The following is a 21,958-nucleotide window of genomic DNA, read 5'->3' on the forward strand; positions in this document are numbered from 1 at the left end:
GTCATTTTTAAAGCTGCACAACTGTCCGACTTCCTACTCCCTATACTTTTCCCGTAATCGCGAGACACGCACTTGCGAAATTTACCGCGATTTGGCCCGAATTCTTCATCTGTAGAAATCAGCAGCTTTTTGCTTCTCTTTGCTAACATTCGTTTGCAATCTGCTAATCATTCATAGAGTATTGTTAAAGTGAGCCTGAACTAATATAAAGTAGCCATCACCTACCCTGAACATCTAGAGGCAATTAAAAGCAATTTTAGCACCTTTTCACTTCCTTGCAAACCACATTAAAGTAATTTGCCTGTGTTTAAAACTCAACCCTGTTTTCCCGAAGCTTGCTGGGAGAACTGGAACTGTGTATTGCATTATAAAGTGTGATTTGTTGGGATTCTTGAAGACTGTGTGCTCTCCTTCCATTTCTGGTATTGCATAGGGGGAATTGTCAAAAGAAAAAGTGATCATATTACCTTTTGCTAAAATCATAAGTTATTTCTGTACTGCATTTTATTCCACCTTGCATTTCCTTGAACCATATAAAGCATTCTTTCCCACCTTGTTCTTCTGTTCCTATTCATAGTTACCTCTTGCTGATTACTGCTCATATTCACAAGTGTAATATCCATTATCAATTTATTGATAGAAGTGTGATATATATATTGTTTACATTTTCAAATAAACCTTTTAATTTGCAAAACAATTCGACTTCTTGGCTCAGTGGGGTCAGGGAGATTCTAAGAGGGGGGTGTTATACAAGGGTTGTCATCCAGAGTACTGAACTGGATATAAAAATACATCAATAAGGGTTTTCCTCAGCATCCCAGACTAGGCGTTGACTTAGCTGTAGTGTTGATTGAATATCGCTTACAGTAGTTTCACATCAGCCGAGCTTTGTGGGTCTTGGAAGAAAGCCGGAAGCTCGATGGACTGGTTCACGTGGAATTTAGAAATAAACTTAGATGAGAACCTAGGGTGTGTACGTAAAACCAGTTTATCTTTATGAACTGTAAAGAATGGATCCTGCACTGACAGAGCCTGAATTTCACTGACCCTTCTTATAGATATTATTGCTACTAAGAAGGCCGTCTTAGAAGTCAGGTGTTTGAGACTGCTTTTACGCATGGGTTCAAATGGGGGGCCCATGAGTTTAAATAGCACCACGTTAAGGGCCCACCCTGGTGGTGGGTTTGAAATAGGAGGGTGAAGTCTCTTTACTCCTTCCATGAAAGCTTTAACCACTGGTAATCTTCCACCACAACACCTTGTTATGGGATGTGGTGTATGCTGACAGCGCTGCCAGGTGTACCTTTAGTGAGTTAAATACCAGTCCTGCATCCTGCAGGTGGAACATGTATGTGACAATTGTGGAAGGAGTGCAATCAACTGGGTTGACTTGCTTATTCTGGCACCAGATAACGAATCGTTTCCATTTGTTAAAGTAGCAGTGCCTCGTGTTTGGCTTCCTAGATTCCTTTAGGATGTCCATACACCTCTGTGGTAATTTGAGATGTCCGAACTCTATGACCTCAGGAGCTATGCTGCTAGGGTCATTGAGCTGGGTTGAGTATGCACTGTTTGACCTTGGTGCTGGGACAGTAGGTTGTAGCAGCCAGGGAGTTTGATGGGTTTGCACACCGCTAGTCTGCGTAGGTGTGGGAACCACGGTTGTCTCGCCCACATGGGAGCAATTATGATGAGCGTCATTGACTGTTCATCTTGTTGACCACCTTCCTGAGGGGAGGTGTTTTTGGAAAAGCGTACGCAAACATCCCTGACCAGTTCATCCACAGGGCGTTCCCCTGGGAGTCTGGCTGGGGGAACCTGGATGCAAATCCTGGGCACTGTCTGTTTTCGGTAATGGCGAATAGGTCTATAGTGGGGAAACCCCACTGAGAGAAGATATCTTCGATTTCTCTGCGTAGACACCATTCGTGTTCCTCTGGGAGGGGATCTCTGCTCAAAGCATCTGCCAGAGAATTGAGATCCCCTGGAACATGTTGAGATGACAGCAAAATCTTCCGTCTGAGTGCCCATATCCAAATTTTCTGGGCAAGCTTGGGCAGATTTGGCGAACGATTCCCTCCTTTCTTGTTTAGGTAAAACATGGCTGTAGTGCTGTCCGTCCAGATCTGTACTGACAGGTTCAGCAGGTAGGGCTCAAACGATTGAAGCGCTCTGAATACTGCCAGACGCTCTAGCAGGTTGATGTTATTCTTGGCCACTGAGTGAGACCAGAGACCCTGAGCTGTGTGGTGAAGGTGGTGAGCCCCCCACCCTGTCAGGCATGCATCGGTTGTGACTACCGCCTGTATCTCGGGATCATAAAAGGGTTTCCCCTTGTACAGATTTCTCTTGTCCACCAGTGAAGGCTTAGTACCAGTGTTGGCGAAACGACCACTAGATCGTCCCACTGACCACTTGCCTGAGACCACTGTTTCGCCAACCATTCTTGCATGGGACGAATGCGCAGGCACGCGTGGGGGACCAGGTAAATACATGACGACATCATACCCAGCAAACGCATTGCTTTGCGTACCGTTATCTGGCGACCGGCCTGATATTGCGGAATTTGCAGCAGTATATTTCAAATTCTTTCCTGGAAAGGTCAACCCCTCTTGCGTGTCTAGGATAGCTCCTAGGAACTGTTTGGAGGTATTTGGCACCAGACTTGACGACTTCTCGTTTATTGAGAAGCCTAATTCGAAGAGGATGTCGATCGTCCTTTGAATGTTTGTTCTGCAAATTACTGGGGTCTCCCCCGTGATGAGCCAGTCGTCCAGGTAAGGGTACACCGGGATTCCCTCCCTGCATAGGTGTCCCACCGCCAGTACCTTGGTGAATACCCTTGGAGCCCAAGCTATCCCGAAGGGCAGTACCTTGAACTGGTAGTGCCGACTGTCCACCTTGAAGCGCAAGTACTTTCAGTGCGCTGGGAACATGGAAATATGAAAATAGGCATCTTTCATGTCCAATGTTGCCATGTAATCCCCCTTTTTTAGGAGGGGGATTACCTCTTGGAGAGTAGTCAGGCGAAATTTTCGGGGCTTGACATACTTATTTGCAGGCCGTAAGTGCAATACTGGGCACATTGTCAAATCTTTTTTTGGCACAAGGAAGTAAGTTGAATAAATACCCTTGTTTACCTGGTGTCCCGGGACGAGTTCTATCGTGTCCTTTGCTAGAAGATTGACGATCTCCTCGAGGAGGATCTTCTGGTGGTCCAAAGAATGTATTTTTTTGTCGTGGAGGGTGGTTTTGGGGACGCTCCAACAGTTCTATGCAGTATCCTGCGGACACTGTGGCCAGCACCCATCTGTCTGAAGTGATCCATTCCCAAGCTTGGGTGGAGTTGGAAATGCGTCCCCCTACTGGGGATGTGTGAGAAGGGACCCTGAACGGAATGTCACTGTTTTGGTGGAGGCGTGCCACCGCCTCTACTGGGGCTGCCTCTACCCTTACCACGCCCGCTCTTATTACCCCGGCCATAACCCTCGGTAGACTGCTGGCTGTTGTTCCATTGTGTACCCTGCCCCTGGGAATAGTTAGACCCTCTCTGGGAATTGTGTCCGCGTGGGCAACGAAAATTGCCACTCCCTCTCTGGTTTGGGGGTTTATTGGTTAGCTGGCCTAGGGATTTGAGTGTCTCATACTCGTCCTTGCCATTTTTCAGCACGTCCTCGACCGCCTTTCCAAACAATAGATCCGGCTCCACCGGTTTGTCTATCAATGAAGCCTGGTTTCGGCTTTGAACCCAGACTGTCGCAACCAAGCATGCCTTTTGATAACAGTGCCTTCTGCTATCAATCTGCCGGCGTTATCCGCGGCATCAAAGGTTGCCTTTAATATGCAACCGGACACGGCTCTTCCTTCCGCCGAAACTCGTGCCAATTGGCTTTTTTAAGGGTTCTGGGGCAGAATCTATGAGTGCAGCGACTTCTTCCCACTGGTGGCAGTTGTAACTCGTCAGCAGGGTGGTGAAGTTGGCAATCCTTGCCTGGTAGGCGGAAGTGGAGGCTACTTTCCTGCCCAAGCCATAAATCTTTTTCCTCTCCTTGTCGTGAGGAGCTTCCGACTATGACAAGGGTGTTCCCGCCCTCTTACGGGTGTTTGTAACTACCAGGGAGTCTGGTTTCAGATGCCCTCTTATGAACAGTGGGTCTGTTTGGCTTGCCCTGAAGAGCTTCTCAACTCTGGGGTTTACTGCCCTAGTGAGATAGGGATTAACAAGGGAAGGGTCTATCCTCCTTTGTATTGACTTAAGGATAGGGATGGCCTGGGCAACAGGTCTCCTTTTTCCCCACTAACTCCTCGGCAAAGTCCCTCTCTTCCAGAGCACCCTGGGTGTCAATGTGGAAGTATTCTGCCACTCTGGACAGCACTTCTTTCAAGAGAGGCTGGTTCTCAACAGGGGAGTCGGTAACCAGGGTTCTTTATCTACCGGGGAATCTAGCCTGTAGGTATCTGGGTTGTCCTCCTCCTCTTGGTCCTCGTCATCCCCATAGTAGCCCGTCCCAGTTTGTTCTTCCAACATGCCCAAATCTGGATCCTCATAAACTGATGTATCTCCCTGCTATTGTAAATAGGGCTGTATACTGAAGGCGTCTGAAGTAGGAGCTTCAACTTCTTACTTGGGGGTATAGTATCCTTAGAGCGTGAGCGAGTTGACCCGTCGGGGGTAAAAGAGAGACAGTGTTCAGGTTTTTTGGCGTATAAATCTGCCAATGATGACATCCTTGACATGACTCTGTCTATGTCATCAGTATACCATTCTCATGAACTGGGAATGATTCTTTCTTGAAGGCCTTTCCCTGTCTTAACTAGACTAGACCTACTGGTTTGAACAGGGGTCTTTGGGATAACAGAAGACTGAGACCTGTCCATCTGTTTAAGTGGGATAGAATGTTTTTGAGGTGTGGAAAGAGGCTGAGACTGCTTCCTGTGTTGCTTTTCTCCTTCCCCGTGTGTGGAAGAGTGTTCACCCTGTTTTTTCGCCCCTCCGGAGCCTTTCGACGCCTGGTGCCGAGGTTCGGGGGTAGTGTCCCTATCTCTGGATAGTGGAGGTTGGGACTCGGGGGCAGCCGTTGCGCGGCCTGTTGACGCCGACTCCTGGAGTGCGGACTGGGGATAGAGGTTGATTTTGTCTTCTGACGATCGAACCTCTGTTACCTTGGGGAGCGAGGCACTTCTGGCAACAGTGGATGGTTGCTGGAGTCATGCGGCGATCTAGATCGAGAACGCCCAGAGGACACTGTTTCGGACCATTCTCTATGTGCCTCTTTCCGAGTACTCGAAGTGCGCGTCGAGTCTCGATTGGACTTCATGTGTTTTGTGGAAGTGCTGTGGGTAGCGCTTGTGTCGCCGGGGGTCTTCCCCATAGCTGCCCTGCCGGATGACCTTCTGAGGTCGGGGACTTGCGCTTGGCTGTCAATTGACGTCACGTTGCCCTCGTCGTCCAAAAGCACGGCATCACTGCCATCGTTGAAGGCGCCCTCCGCTGCCATGGCCTCTTGACACCTGGCGTTGTGCGCTTGATCAAACGGTCCTCGAGTGTTTTCGGTTTGAACCTACTAGATGCTCTGCAATTAGCCTAAGGGTGGGCCCTCGGTAAGCAGAGATTGCACGTGGCATGCCTGTCAACCCTAGGGTACTTGCGGTTGCACTTGGGGCAAAATTGGAAAGGGGTACCCTCCATACGCACATTGTGGCAGCGGGCTAATAAGTGTAGGAATATATAAGAATGTAACTAGATACCAAAAGAGTGTAGAGTATGTCCACCCCCCACTCTCCCTACTTGCAGGGCAGAGGCCAGGGCCTTCCTAGGCTCGGGCGAGGCCAGAAGCCTTCCGAGTCCCAAATCCGTCGTGCAGCTCTCGACGGTCGATTCTTTCTCCGTGCCGGCGTCGAGTGTGAATGTTCGACGTTGGGGTGGAGAAAGGGGGAAATATAACAATATTTTAGCAAAAGTATGGCTAAGGCCAGGGAACTCCACGGAATGCTTTCGACCAGTATGGCGAAAAAAACAATCCGAGGGTCCTAGACGCGCGAGGGATCATGGGTACAGTGGACGTCACACTAGGGATAGTATTACTGGCATGCCCTGTCGACCCCCATTTTCGAGATTCAAAAAACAAACTGTAATACAGCTTTCACTGTATGTCAGCCTATGCACAACATGTGATCTAAGCAGATTCAACAAGCCTCAGAAATATATATATTTTTTAAAGCCATTCCAGTTGACACATTACGAGTCTCCTGGAAGGCTAGGCAATGGGTTCCTCCTTGTACATGTACACCAACTAACCCATACTTAAGACTTTCTTTCAAACCAATCGTACGTTTCACTATTTTGCTTTGGTTTTAATTTCATCTACGGTACCATTTATTATTTAGCCATTACCGATGGCTGAGGTTACAGAACAGCTTTTCCATTAACACGAGTGAAATGCTGTGCATGCACCACAATGCATTGGACATTTGGGATGAGTGCCATGCATGGCAGTACGAGGTAACAGGTGCTGAGCTGCAACAAACCAGACATTTGAAGTCCTTCCGCAGCATGAGGAAAAGGGTAATCCTACCGGCATTTATGCTGGGATCAGCTGCTTTCATCCAACAGCTAACGTGTTTTTATGATACTTGCAGGCGAAACCCCCATCCACTTATTGGTACCAAATGTGCCCACTTTCAAGCAGACCTTTAAGTTCAATTATTAGTGATGCAGAACACTTTTTAAAAAGTAATTACATTTTAAGCATAGCAACCAAGCCATGCAAAGACCAGGATGCTTAGTGATATTGATCGATGAGGTGATTTAGACCTGGAGTCCCTATTCTTTGATTCAATATCTGATGCTCTAGCAAGTATGCAAACTGCAGTGGGTGGGACTGTCAAGAGTTGCCTTTGTAGCACAGCTTTTCGACGGTCTTCTTACATCTTTGCTTTAACCTGCAAGGATTAATAGAAAAGTATGAGATTGGCAAAGGGTATCTTCCAATTGTGTGGCTTCTCTTAGTTGTTGTCCTAATGCTGGGACTTTTTCTTCTTACAAGACCCTTGACACAAGGTGGCTGCTCTCAGTGAAGTTAAGTGTTTTCAGGTCTACCCTGTTTTTCCTTCTTCGTTGTATATATCCGGGGTGTGGGTGGCAAGTTAGTGTTACTCTTACCAAGCACCAACATTTTTGAGTCTTTTAGAGAGTCATCAGTAAAAAAAAAAAATCAAAGCCAAAAACCCAGCTTCTTCCTGCTGCAAATAAAACAAGCATTAGCAATGCAACGGCTTGGGCTTTTGTGTAGGCATGGTAAAGACACTTGCCAGGATCACCCATAGTGGTATTAATTACCTGCCCCTGTGATAGGAGTGCCTAGCAAATGCCTAAACTTCTACACAAGCCAATACTGTTGGCTTTGCCAATGCTTGTTTTTAAAAGCATATCAGTAAGGCAGAGCATTTATAAATCGAGTGGCTGGAGGCAACCTGGTTAGGACATTTAAGTCATTAACTCTCAGAAGACTGCTTTCAAAAAACACGGGCAGGCACTGGAGTGCAAAGTCTGATGGTAAGGCTTGAATAAAGCGAGCTGAAAGAGTTCCCAGGGGGAGGTGCTTTGGTCAGGGAGGGGCAGAACTGGGCAACTGCCATAGGGATAAGCATGGCCAGTCAATGGGTGGGAAAACAACACCTGGCTCCTCATATGCCATTTCACTCTATCTGGACTCTAATGCAATAGTTTAGACTTAAAGGTTTCACAAGCGACACCTAATATTCCCAACTAAAAAACACGTTAGAGACTTCCACTACTATTCAGGCAGCTTAGACATGGTGGGCGATTGCAATGCCATCTCTTGGGAAGGGCATGGATGACATGATGAGATATAACATTACAAGATTCTTTAGCTCTGTGTATCAGCTACGGCTGACAAAGCACTGTTTAACAAAACCAATGCCACTGAAGAGGCATTTTCAATAAAGCGCAAAAGGGTTCATGCGAGTCAAAAGGCCCCTGCACCCGGCAGGCTGCATGCATATGCTGAAGACTACGCTAGCAAGCAACGAAGCATAGTGCATATAGCGCCAGACAAGGGTCACCCGCCCAACAAGCAAAAATACCACCAGGAAGAACAAAAGCAAATGCAGACAACAATGAGTAAGCCAGCAGGAAAACTCAAATGGCATTTACTGAAAACTCTTTGGACTAGAAGGCCACACAAACCCAGTCCAACCACCAATATTTTCGCAATTCCACCCAAAACCGAAATAAAAAAGGTAGGAAACCCTCACACTGCAACTTTTACATAGGATCTTTTTACCGGTCTTGCCCAACAACAAAATAAACATTGCAAATTCCAGGACCAAACCCACAAACCTCACACTGAAACACTTACAGTCACCACCTTCTGACCAACAAGGCCAATTCAAATTGCTGCACAAAGCCACCTCGCCTAACAAAACAGTCAGAACTCTGCATCCATTGTAACCAACTTGCAAACCTTATGCACTGGCCAAAGTATCCTGCAAGTCAAACACTTGAGGTCTCTCACCTTTAACAATCAAGGTCTAGTGCACAAATCAATTGCCAGTTAATCATGGTTCTACACATGCCAACAGTAAAGCACAACTCCTTGTCTTTGCCCTTCCCCTCACCAATGCCGCTCAGTCCCCACTTTCAGATAACGAGAGCACCCGGAAACCATGCAAATGGTGGCAGTGTGTGGTATAACTTCCCAATAATAAAAAGTCATCCATCTGATCCAGGTTTAGCTGCCACTCACCTAGCAGCTAGTGCCCTGCTCAGGATGTCTGGGGGCTGCATTTTAAACTGCAGGAAGATGGTGGAGCCATAACATGCTCTGGATGCCCACTGGCAGTGTGTGGGTCCCTTATGAAACCATGCACAGGCTAGCATTTACTTGCTTCTGAATGTAAAACATTGTGGTTCTCTGTTGACACCACAACTACCTGCCACGGCTAGAAAGATTGCAAAGCCGTGTACTGCCCTTAGCTCTAGTACATTATTGCTTTAAGAAGATTTTCCTCATTCAAGTCTTCTAAATGCACCCTGTCATGGAGGCATCTGGCCAGAGTTTTTGTGATTGCTGTTTCCCGAAACCCTTTAAGCAGAAGCGGATTGATGTTGGACCTTCCACCACTTTTGGGCCACATGAAATTGCATCAGAAGAAGAACCTTGCTAGTTACCAGAGATCTACTTCCATCTCATGCCCAGATAATTTTGCAAATGCCTCATGTGCATTGTTGATTCAAGTATGACAGGAATTGACTTGAAGAAAAACAGACACTGCTTTACTTGTGTGGTAAGAGATTTCAATGACCGATGGAGAATTACAAGGACGACCGAATTCTGAATGCTGTAAAGAATGTAGTGCTTGTTGCCTGGATGGCGCACGGGAGAAGCATGCATTAGCTATTTGTCCAATTATAGGCATGCGTGGTGACCTTGTTGGCACAGATGAGCTGCCATCAGGGCCATGCACTGGAAGATTCATGGGGCCAATCGGAGGCTGAAAGGGAGGTCTGTGTTTGGAGCAAGGGGTGAAAGAAGGTGGACTGGTTGCTTTTTTCGGTGTAGTATAGGGGCAAATGAAAGGCATACAGAAGGGGGAAAGAAGGCAATATTGCTGATGTTGCAGGTTAGGTTTGAGAGTATCGCTGCTGGAAATCCTGCAGTCTTATCAGCAGCAGAAAGAAGGATGTGATAGGTAAGCATCCAGGAGTAACGAATGGCAGAGGATGTATGAGCAAAGTTTAATGTATTCTTTTTATTTGAAATTTTGTTCCCCTACCCAAAAGGGTCTCAGAGCTCCTTTCAAGGCTCAAAGTTTCAAAAAGTGGGATGTGCAACATTTCCAAAATGTTTTCATGATAGGAAGATTAGGACACATGCATGGTAGCAGGGGCGGTTAGGGGTTGGATTACATGTGTGGAGACAAGCATGTTTTGTGTCTCTCACAAAATAGTGATGAGGGTCCAGAGCAGAAGTGAAGCAGCAGGTTGTTCCATGCTCTGGTTGCACAGCGGGTAAAGTGGAATGTGTACATGATTCTGGCTCGCTTGTATGGTGTTGTGTTGGTGATGGGTTTCAATTTGTTGTGAAGGTAAAACAAGGTTTTGAGGATGGCTTTGAATGCAATGCAGAGTCCTTCAAAGGCAATTCTCTGGGATAAGGGGAGCCGGCCGAGCACCAGGGTGATATATGCATGCCTGGGTATGTGAAAGGAGTCAGGCTGCTGCGTTTTGCATGGCTTGCAGATGGTTGGGGGGTGGGAGGGGGCAAGGGTGCTGTTGGAATCCAGTGAGGAAAGCATTACCATAGTCAAGCTGGTACAGAGCCATTGCTTGGACTGCAGTGTGCAACTAGTCCGGGGAAGGACATGTCTCAACTTGTATATGAGGTGCATTTGTAGATTACATGTGTTGGTGACAGTAGCATTGTAGTCGGTGAAGGAAAGGTGGGGTTCGATGGTGAATCCAAGGGATTTGACAGGTGACTGCTATGGAGAGGTATGCGTGTGGGTTATCGTGATAAATTATTTTGTTTAAGAGGGCAACGTTGGGATTATGGCTGGGTGTGCATGTGCAGATGAGGCGGTGTTCTGTTTTGAAAGGGTTGAGTTTGAGGAAGGTGGTGGGCATCCAGTTGGTGACAATGGAGAAACAGGGTTTGTGGGTATGGCATTGTGAAGGCAATGAGATTTTGAAGTACATTTGCGTGTCCTCCGAGTATTGGTGGAAATGGACGCTGAGTTTAGGGATCTTACATATAAGTTGAATAGGAGTGGAGACAGGAAGAAATCGTGCAGGTCCCAGTAACACACTGGGGTGGGACCGGAATAAGGGGGCATGGAGACAAAGTGTGTTCAGTCACCGAGCACATTGAACGAGTCGAGGAAAGTGCCTGAGAATATCATCCTGTGGGATAGGATGTAGAATAGAATGGTGTGGTGTGGTTGATGATGTTGAAGGTTGTAGAGCAGTACGTTTTAGAAAGCAAAAAGATGGCAAGATCATGCTGCAAGAGATGGTCAGTTGGGAGGTGGAAGCTGACAGGAGAACTAAAGCCTACAGTATGCACATTAAAAACAGAATGGAGCGTTCCTTGGGCGAAGATGATTGTTTAGTGATTCAATCCAATACCATTTAAACCACATTAATTAATAAAAGTGCACAATCTATGAAATAGTTCATTAAATAAATTTATTTTGTTAAAATAATTTAACTCCAAATACAACTTTTAGTTTGCATTAAGTTCTATGTACAATTCTTGTTTTAATCAACCATTCAGGCGAAACAACTGACAAGCTCACAAAGAATTTACCTGCTCCATTTATAAGCAATAACCTGAATTCCTCCACCTCAAAAATTAACTAAAGCACGCATCTTTTGTCCTGCAGGAAATCTCAACTGGATATTTTAAAATGAGTCCAACTTCTGTTGAAGCCTCACATCAAATGGGTAACAAAGCATTCAAGGTCTTTCAGACGAACAAAAGGCTAGTCAGTATGGAAACCAACCACAATGATGCAACCCATGAATGGCTTTTGTATTTAGGCAACATTTGTTACACAGTAAAGCAAACAACTTAATTTTCCAAAGGATTGTTAATGGCACTGAAGCTCTGGGCATACTACACAAAACCCCACTTCTAATAACAAAAGAATGGGATTCCTTCTAAAATATTTTACATCAGCAGAGCATAAAACACTTAGCAGATGCTGGTTTATTAATTACCACTGGTTTAAACAAAGGAAATAACAGCCCTGGAGTAAAACATATTTCGTTTTAGAAAACGTTTTTAGAACAGCTTCTTAAAGTAACAGGTCTTATGATTAAACCATACATATTTTAAGACAATCAAGTTTAGGGGGGACAAATAGGTCAAAGAGATAGCCTGTGGCGTAGTAACCAACCTCACTCAATGTTCTCGTTTTTACCCTCTACTACTTGCGGCACTTGAAAACATTGAATTGTAGTGTCTGCAGTTCTGTTGGGGCAGTCAAAATGTGTCTATTACAGTATAAGGACATGGTTTTGCAGCACTTTTAGGCATGATTCTCAGTGAAAATGAGAAAGAGCCTATGCAGAATGCTGGTGTGCCAGGATCCCCTCTATGGAGTCTATGTGCATTGTAAATTGTATCCTGGCACATTTAGAGTCGCAAAACTCAAAAAGGTGGTGCAAAAAGATTAGTTGCGTTAAGTTAATCGTGTTGCAATGTAGTGTTTCAATGTATACAATACTGCTTAGCAAACCATTCAATTACTCTCAAGCTACTAAATAACATAAATATTGGAGATGGTACAATGATTAATAAGGAAAAAGCTAAAGACCAAGCCATGTTTTGAAATGCTTTCACAGGTTCAATCAGTGGTTACTTTTAGCATTTAAGACACTTAGCAAGTGTACGTTTTAGTGAAGAAACCAAAGAACAATGCTACATCTTCAATTGTAGGCGGCAGATACTTGTGAGCATTAAAGGATTGAATATGAATGCTAGTAAACCAGAAGTGTTAATACCAGTAGGGAACTCCAGAGCTCTTAACCATGCACTACCTTCGGAACATGCGGGTGGGAGCAAAGACTTGCTCATGTCGGTGCAATTTAACTGTGGCCTCAGCTGTTGCACAGCTCATGCTGCATGCGTATCTTGAATGCCTCCACTAACCTTCCTCGAGTACACCAGACTTTGGTGAAATATAGAAGGTCACAGAATGGATTCAGCAGTTGCTGAGAGAGTGAACGCATTAACAGTTCATTAACTCTTACATACTTTGCCCTGGTCGCACTTCATGGAAAAAACATGCAAGGAACACATACAGCGGATATCAGATATTAAAGACTGGTGAAAGCATAACACCTTCGGCCATTAGAGCACAATGTTTGCAGATGTTAAGTTCTCCATTGGCTGATCTGATGCTGCCTTCAGTATAATTAACAGAGAACTCAATAGGGTACGAGCGCAAAGGGACGCACAAGTGCATGCAAATGGAAAGGTAGATGTCTTGCATGTCTAATATGCATGCAGTTGCCCACGTCTAGCAAAATGCGGATGACTGCAGCTCAAAGGCTTGGTATATTCAATGTAAATCCATGAGGCAGATCATGAAAGCTTGGACCCTAGAAGAATGGAGTGCACCAAAGAACTTTGGGTTTATATGGACAATTTAAATAATTGTGACTAAAGAAAGCACTTAGTTCTGAAACACTATGCTTTATAGAACGAGAAAGTTCCTGTCATTCGCAGATTATGAACTGTGGTGAGCCCAACTACGAAAACAGTCCTCTTGGCACCTGAATTCAGAGTATGCAATTTGTGCAACCTGAGTATTTGTCAAAAGCCCAAAGTATTTTCAGGACATTTCTATGATGTGGGACCCATATCCTTAACAGGGGACTGCAACATTTGGCTCGCTAGATGTTTTGGACCACATTAAATTCAGCCAGCACAGTCAACGGAGAGGAATCATGGTGTCGAAGTTCAAAACATCTGGACCACTGCAGGTTGCAGACCACTAATAAAAAACATACATAGCCATTAAAGCAAACATCAAAAATATAATGAAAGCACATTAGAAATTCCAAATAGAAGCTATATGGATTATACATACATTTATACATATTTCTGTAGATGTTTTTCTCTGGAACAAGAGCAGAAGTCAACAATCCTACTCATGGTCAAACAGGAGCTAGTAATGACCTGTTTTGCGTGCCTGGGCAAGAGCTACCAGACATTATCAGTATAGGCTGGGACTATTGCTGTAGTCAAAACAGTCAAGTGGAAGTTCACAGTGCTTTGCTGACGAGTCTAAGAATAAATCCTCACTTGACACCCAGACCATGTCTCATCCAAGATTTATGCTGCTTCAAACGAAAAGCAGGGCCCTTTGGTCTAGATTAACGGGGAGATAGCAATGCTGGATGACCATTTGTAGAGGGCACAGGGTATGCCTCAACATTTGCCAGATAGCTCACAGGACAATTTGTGACTACAATCCAAACCTCCACATGCTGAAGTGGCAATGAGAAATCAACCATCCACTTTCAGGCAAAGAAATGTTGTGGTCCATTGCATGTACCTTAGGACAATTTCCTGCTGGTGCAAAAACGGGTTTCATCTAAAACTCTGACAATTGCAAAGACTGACTCAAGAGTGACAAAGCAGTCCAAACCAAAACAAGGAATGCATTGTAAACGAAGTGGACTGCTACTGCAAGAATGGTATAGCTATAGGAATATGCTACAGCAAAGCAAATGACCATACCAGCAGAAATGTAGAACTGAAAGTAAGTTCTTTGAACCAGCATCCCCTTTTGATAGACAAATTGTGAGGGAAATGTGAGTTTACTTTTGCTTGTAGTCGAGATGAACCACCCGAGATCTTTTGGTGCTGCTTACTATCCACTGGTAGGTTCAGCAATTCAGTCTAAATCCATGTAGGGCTCTTACCAGTCAGATAAAGAGTGGTGTATCTGGATAGCTCAGTTGACTGTAATATTAAATACAATTCATGCATTCAGGTCAACAGACAATGACTTGTTCTGATATGAATTGCACTAACATGTGGAGCAACGGCTGCAGCTCTTCCCAAATGGACACAATGAAGTAGACATCAACAATTACGAAGTTCCAACATAGCCCCTTTTAGACAGAGGCATTACTCTGTACTAACAGTCACCAATATTGGTTTTCGTAGGTGGAGTGTGCTTATAAATATCTGAGAGTGGCCTGACAGTCTAAAATTGTGTGGGGAAGAGAAAGTAGCTATAACCAAGGGGTCCAAAAAATCCAGAGCGCAATAGGTTGCAGACCCCGGTTATGACATAATAAACAAGGGATTGAAGTTATATGGCACAACGTTAGTGGTAAGAGTAGATCTCCCATCGAATTAGAGCTAGGGGTTTCTCCAAAAAGTTCCAAATCTTGTCGGTTATTTCAACAATTATATCCATTTTAACAGGGCCCAAGGATCGAAGTAGGTGCACACCTTGACTTTTGCAAGGTGGATAAGTGTCCACATTTTATGCACTGGAAATCTCACCCTAGTTAGGCTAGACACAAAGCCGATATGCATGGAATATTTGGCTGTTCATAGGGTTGCTTGGCACACAGTGTTTAAAATCTAAATACCTTGGAAGATAGATAGACTGCTTTGAGTTCCAGCACTGAACTTTGAGGCACAGGTTTCAAAATTGCAGTAAGGTTATTGGTAAAGGCATCTGCCTTGTAGTCATGATGTTGTCCGTTTCACCGCATGTTTCAGGGTGTAATATGTGAAATCACCACACCTGTTTAACATGCTCCACAATTACGTTTTTTTCCTCCCACTGACCAGCACCTTCCGAACATTCAGGGACTGAGTTTGTTTACATAGTTCTCAAACTCCTTTTATGCAGGGAAGACTTTACAATTACATTCATCACAGCAGTTGGAGATATTGCTTAACCGATACCTAGAACATGCATTCTTGAATATGAATTCTACTTACAATATGGAAAGCATATGATTTCCCCACCATCCCCCCATTATCAGAAACCTCTTTGCTGGGATGAGAGGACACACAAATAGAAACCTGAACTTTCAATTGGACCCTAATTGAACTAGTTTTCTGCATACTGCATTCTACAAGTCATTGGCAAGGGAGACGCTTAGGGAGTAAGAAACTGTGTTCATGTGAAGAACTGAGGGGGAGAGTGACTTTTAGCTTGCCACTAGGTTATTTTTATCCCAGCTTTTAACTTATTTTACAACAGAAGCATACCACATCTGCAGGTTTGCTTTTGTGTTTTCATCGGCGGACAAGAAATTATGCTGCACTTACAGAAACGGGTGCCATGACCACTTACACAAAGAATAGATTACTTGCACTGAGAGGACTACCATTCTGAAAGTAGGATGCTTGAGCTCAATAAAGGGCAAGCCCCTCTGTAGCAGAACCTCTGAAGACTTAACCTTGTTGGAAGTTATCTTTATCACCTAAAGAAAAGTGATGGTCACTGTCCATAAAGTAATGCACTTGCCTCATCCCTGGGGATAATCTGTACTAAAAATAAATTGTATTTTAGTTGGCCTAGCTATTGCAGATATTGTTCTTTCGTTATGAATAGTCTGCAGTAACAATTGACCTTTTCCATTTCATAAATTGATGAAGTACATCCCTTCCCGACCCCCTCCTGGAATGGAAACTTTGGCTTTTAACATCAACCTCTGTGTAAATGGAGCTTTAATTCACCTTGTAAACTACCTTGTCAGCTCACAGAACCAACTGAACAAATGCAGATGTGTAACCGACCAATAAACAGTCCAAAACAATTGAAATACTATACAGACTGAAAAGATCCACAACTGGAGGGGCTGATTTTGGAGGTATGATCACTGAGGATGCTTACAAAGTATTTACAAGCAGGTGCAAGGGTCTTGCCAAAATTGAGACTACCGACTATAGAACCCTACAACAGTGATTTTACTGGTGGTACAACTCACCTCCTGCTGTAATGTTGCTGGAATTGGTTGGGCGATGGCCCAAATGAAACATCTGCAGGAAACAGAGCAGATGTCCTGTTAACTGCTAAGGGACATAGCAGGAGGTCACCACTCTCCAATGAGTCGGTTTTCAGTAGCAATACAATCAATAGATGGGACCAAGGAGCAAGGTTTGTCAGGAATAAGTTGTCCAACTGATACAGGCATTGCGTCCCAAAAGTGCTACTCTTGGACACAGGTGGTGGATTCCCTGAACAGTCAGTAACATGCCCGAGTTTGCAAAGAAGGACTCCGATTGCCATTGCTCACCTTTGCTAGTACCTGCTGCACATCATGCAGCAGCTTATTTTGCGGTAATCAGATATGCTCCATGAAGTTCAACGTCATCTGTGTTAAGTCGCCCAAGTCCCCGCTAACCAGTGGCGACTACTCTGCAGGGTACAGCTGCAATTCAGAACTAATTTGAGCAAAGTAAGTAAACCTGCAATGTATGCTTTAGGGAGACTGGCTACTGAATACAATGATGAATTAGGTAGCCCTTGAATTTAGACTTTGAGGAGAAATCCATCCTGCGCCAAAGTAAAATCCCATAGAAGTCAGTTGTGGCAAAACCCCACTGGCATGCACAAGGAATCTCAGTAAAAACCGATAGCGGAATTTAAACTATCAATAGGTGGCTGAAATGGGCATTTCACTCATGACCGTTTGGAAGAGAATAATGAATGCAAAGGGGAGGCACAAGCAGGATAAAAATGGGGCGGTATCTAAACAGTGATTGTATGAGGGTGTTACTTTTGATCCTTAATGTTTGGTAGGAATAGGTGGTCAACTAATTGCATTAAGCTATAACGGACATAAGTCATACTCTGTAAGCAACTTAAAAATACATTTAGAATTTGACCAGAATCAAAGCCTATTTTTGCACAGACATTAAATAAGCTTAACTGTACTACCTTATGCTTGGTATGTGAGTTCATCCAGATCCATTTGTTAGTGCTGAAGGAAAAAATAAATAATTTTGAACCCTTTCAGTAAGACTGTCATCTGTTTTTATAACAAGCGCCGGGTAACAGAATAGATTGTTAGAGCAGTATGGTCAAGGTAGATTTCAAAACTAATGTAAAACAGCAAGCGCTATTGTAGATTATGCTCTTCACAAAGGAGACAATTTAGAACAATCCATACATGGCCTTCCGAGAACCGTGAATAAAACAGAAATAAAAACAATCATTGAAAGCAACTCTCCAGCAAGTTGGATGCCTTTTGTTAAGTGGGCAAGTTCCTGGATACATTCACAACGGAGCCTTGGAAGAAAGTTTTGGATCTACATGTAAGAAGGGAAATGTAAGAAGGGAAATGTAAGAAGGGAAATGGAGAACTTTACTTTAAGATGGTTCTACAGCTGTATATGTCACAGCTATAAAAACAAAAAAAAACATTCAAATAGAACAATTGTTAGCGCTGGGTCTCAATTTCTTTGACTACACTTAATTTTGGAACGTCAAGCATATAATTGGAATACAAGTGCTTTTGTTTGGGGGACAGGCTTTGCACAAAACACATACTACAACCACTTTAAAATCAACTCAAAATATTTACAATAGTCCAGAATCATTTTCCAATGTGGCGGAGCGGTCTCTGCTTGTTAGCCAATGTAGAATGTTAACCCCCAGTACAAAAGTTGTGTGTACAGGTGCATCAGTAATGCCAAAGTACTTAACAACAAACAGCCATAGCACAGTCCCAAAGTAGAAAACAGATATCACATTATAAATAGCGGCATTATGCTAGCTGGTTCTAATCTGATTTCGGGGTGGGTTAGGGACATTTCTTCCTGTCCCCCAGCTGTAAACTTACCACCTTTGCCAACATGAGAGCCTTTATAGGTTAACTTGTATGACAAAATATACGTATACTTTTTAAACGAAAGCAAACTCAACATACAACTGTGTCATAAAACAATAAAAAGTGCTAAAACAATAAGAAATGAAGAATGTAAATTTTAGGAATAAACGGAAAGTCATTGTGGTTCGCATGGTAAGTATTCTGAGGTTGCAATTCCATAACGAATGAAAATCAGTATACCAGCTTTCTGTCATCGGCAGCAGCACCTTACATTTCAACATATTAAAAAAAATACAAATTAGAAGAGCTTTAAGTTTAACAATGTTCATCCAGCGAAACATAGTCCAGAAGATCATAGGTATTAAGGAGCACTATACCAGGCTGAAGCCTAAGTGTAACGATCTACTGCAAACCGTTTGGACAGGACTGCTTATTTTGACAGCAAGATTAATGGGTCTCCATTATCATGGGGACATTTGAACCAACCACGTTTTGCTCCAACCACATTATTGCATTGTGCGAACATTTCAGATGTTTCAATATCAGACAACCACTTTGGAATAGAAACCTCTCTGCCATTAGTCATGCAAATGATATACTTCACTGCGATAAAGAAAAGACAAGGCAGAAATCCAGCTATTAAATATTCTTCAGTTGTTGCTATTCGTTTAGTATTTGTAGTGTTATGGCAACATTTTGCACAGCAAAGTCTGCTAACAATATCAGGCAACCAGAGGGAAAAAAAAGAAGCATTTTCACCGCTTACACTGCACACACAATACATTCCACCTTTCACCACAAGTGCTTCAGGAGAATACTCGGTTAAGATAATTATATTTAAAAAACAGTTGCAACCATTAAAGCTAAGAAAACAGTGAACTTGAATGTTGGGGGGGGAGGGGAGAAATCTCTACAGAAGCCATAACCTCTAAAAGGCAAAGATGGTGCTGGTCTGTAGGATGTCCACATCGCATGTCCCGTAAGGTTTCCTAGTAGGGGTGTGTGGGGCGATGGCGACATATGGCTGCAACATGGCTTCATTTTCCATTCAGGATGGTACTGGTGTGGAAATAAGGCAAAACTATTTTAGTCACTGTTGCTTCCATCTGCTTGAGTTACGGGATAATGGCATTTCTGCCTTTGTAAGCAGATGACTGGTAGCCTTTCATCTTCAACAGCAGCATTAACTATTTCAACCCAACAGCTTTATGCTGTTCTTGTTCAGTTGATTGGCAAAATAAACTGAAGTCGCAAATCCAGAATGTGTTTTAGTCCACTGAAGGCAATGTTTCCATTGCGGAAATGTGGGGGGAACCAAAATCTATTTAAAAACAAAACTTAAAAACATAAAAATAATGAGCTTGATGTGGCAGTTGTTGCAAAAGGTTCTGTGGGTCTTTCCTGTGGACTTCAACATTTGACAGAGTCCAAATCTTCATTCAAGAAATGCACAGACATGATGGCACAAAAATGTCAACAAAGAACGCTTACGATCAAATATGCACTTGAAGTTGCAGATTCCAATGTGGCGAATATCTTAGCTTTCTGAAGCAAACAGAATGACCAACATGATTGTTCTCACTCACAGATCAACTCCAACTCACGGCTTTACTGCACATACATTTGAGCAGATCTCGGAAAGAGATGATTTTACAACCACGGATGAATTGAGCGCATTTTAAACCTGGTTCAGTTATTGTATATTACAGGCAGAACAACAAGGATCATCTTTATCAGGCTGAGCTGCATAGTTCATTTGCCTTACAATTTCCGCAAATAGTTCATCTACCATGGTTTTACTCTTGGCTGACGTTTCCATGAAGGGGCAGCCCCAATCTTCAGCAAGGGCTCTACCTTCAGTCGAGGATACCTCCCTTTCACTTTCGAGGTCCACTTTGTTACCAACTAAAATTACAGGCACCTTCTCATATCTGCAAAAATAAATTAGAAGACTTCAGTCAATGAAAAAGCACATTTAAAAAACAAAATTGTACTTGACAGAATACAGAAACACTCGTGGTCTATGCCACAAGAACACAGACATATTTATGAAGTAAGGGTGTATTAAAGTATCACAGATGTGCGCAATACATGCATGATGTGGCCAGTTTGAAATCAAAAGTGAACAAGAAACAGAGCAAAGTATCCAAAATAAAAGACCACCGTTAATGAAGGCTTCATTTACATACATGTGAACTGCAAGTTTTGGTACACTAAAATCAGCGATTCAGAATGATGTGGCGTACACAGTTGAAGAAAAAAATATTTCTGGTTACAGTTTGGCAGGTTACATTCCAATTATAGGGAGACAAAGTTTTCCCTGCCTATCCAAAAGGTTACAAAAATTACATTTCGAAATTGGTCTTGCAATATTTCAAACTTACATACCACTTACTTACAGAAGTCTACATCTCACACACAAATATTAATTCATAAAGGGAATAGTTTTTTCTATTCCTAGGTATCCAAACCCACACCAATCGTCTTATTTCTGTTTTTCGACAGCATACAAAAATGTGTCCACTGCATAAATGCCACATTACTGTCTCATGCATTAAACCGTCTGGTTAAATGTCTGACAAAGCATATATTTTAAAATGTTTTGCCCTCCACTTTCCTTCAAGAAACTGGACTGTGAACTGTTTCTGTGGGTATCCTTTCTACTCTGGCAACAGGCTCTCATTCAAAAATACCATGGAGACACGGAGTGCAAGAAGAGTGCAGTTTAAAATAAAAAATAAAAAAAATGTAGTATTTTTATTGGCTTATACAAACCTTTAAAAAATATAAAAAATAAAATTCACAACTTTACGAAAAATCACTTAATGTCAGTATCAAGATTAGTGTGTATCGACACCGCACTTGTCTGTTGAGACATAACCATGCCCCAGATTTAGCATTGACTCAAGTTGTTCCTATGAGTGCTGTGATGGCGAGAGACGCACTGATTCAGGGTCCAGGACCTACAGAATCTGTATTTTCCAAGCGTCTCTCTAGATCTGCCAGAAAAAAAAAGTTAATACAAAGATCATTTTTTTGTTCGCCCCGGAGAACATTAGTTGCCACCACTCTTCAGGGTCCATCGTTTGAGTGTTAGTCCATCAATTGGCCTGAATGTATCGTTCTCTGCACTCGGAGGGGTGGGCAAAATAACGTAAGATGTTTTATTGATTCTTCATTGGTGAAACAAAGCCGACCCTTGTGTTTTTCTCACCAGAACCTGCCCAGTGGCTGATTCTATCTTTGGTCTGGATCAGGTTTAAGCGAAAGCGCAGATAGTTCTCCTCTTGTTGTCTTGAAATAAGGCCACATAGTTTTGTAGGCTATTATACGTTCTGGCTTCACTAGGCACGTCTTTCATTGATTTCAGACCCCTTCTTTTGTCCCCAGTTAGGATACAATCCTGTTTCCATATTTTTTACTTTACCACGTCTGGGTTCTCTTGAAGGGTTTTCACATCTGTGGCATACATTTCTATGATTTCCTCACACCTTTTGTGCCATAAAGATAGTAGGCACTCCGGATTTCCACTGCCAGGATTGTGTATAATTCTGAACTGAGGAGTTACATCTTTCTTGATGGTTTTTCTAAACAGTGCTAAGGTGTTCCAGCTAATTCGTG

At 43.3% G+C, this 21,958-nt stretch overlaps 1 protein-coding gene across 1 annotated transcript in view; it reads right to left on the bottom strand.

The window, feature by feature from the left end:
* Positions 1-11,192: 11,192 nt before the first annotated feature.
* RAP2A (RAP2A, member of RAS oncogene family) overlaps positions 11,193-21,958 on the bottom strand; it is a 171,030-nt gene continuing 160,264 nt past the window's right edge. The window contains exon 2 of the mRNA XM_069640030.1: positions 11,193-20,268. Within this exon, the coding sequence (XP_069496131.1) occupies positions 20,031-20,268 (238 nt within the window). The 3' untranslated portion in view covers positions 11,193-20,030. The remainder of the gene's footprint in view (positions 20,269-21,958) is intronic.

The sequence above is a fragment of the Ambystoma mexicanum genome, chromosome 7q, assembly GCF_040938575.1.
Source record: "Ambystoma mexicanum isolate Mex_15411 chromosome 7q, UKY_AmexF1_1, whole genome shotgun sequence".
Lineage (NCBI taxonomy): Eukaryota > Metazoa > Chordata > Amphibia > Caudata > Ambystomatidae > Ambystoma > Ambystoma mexicanum.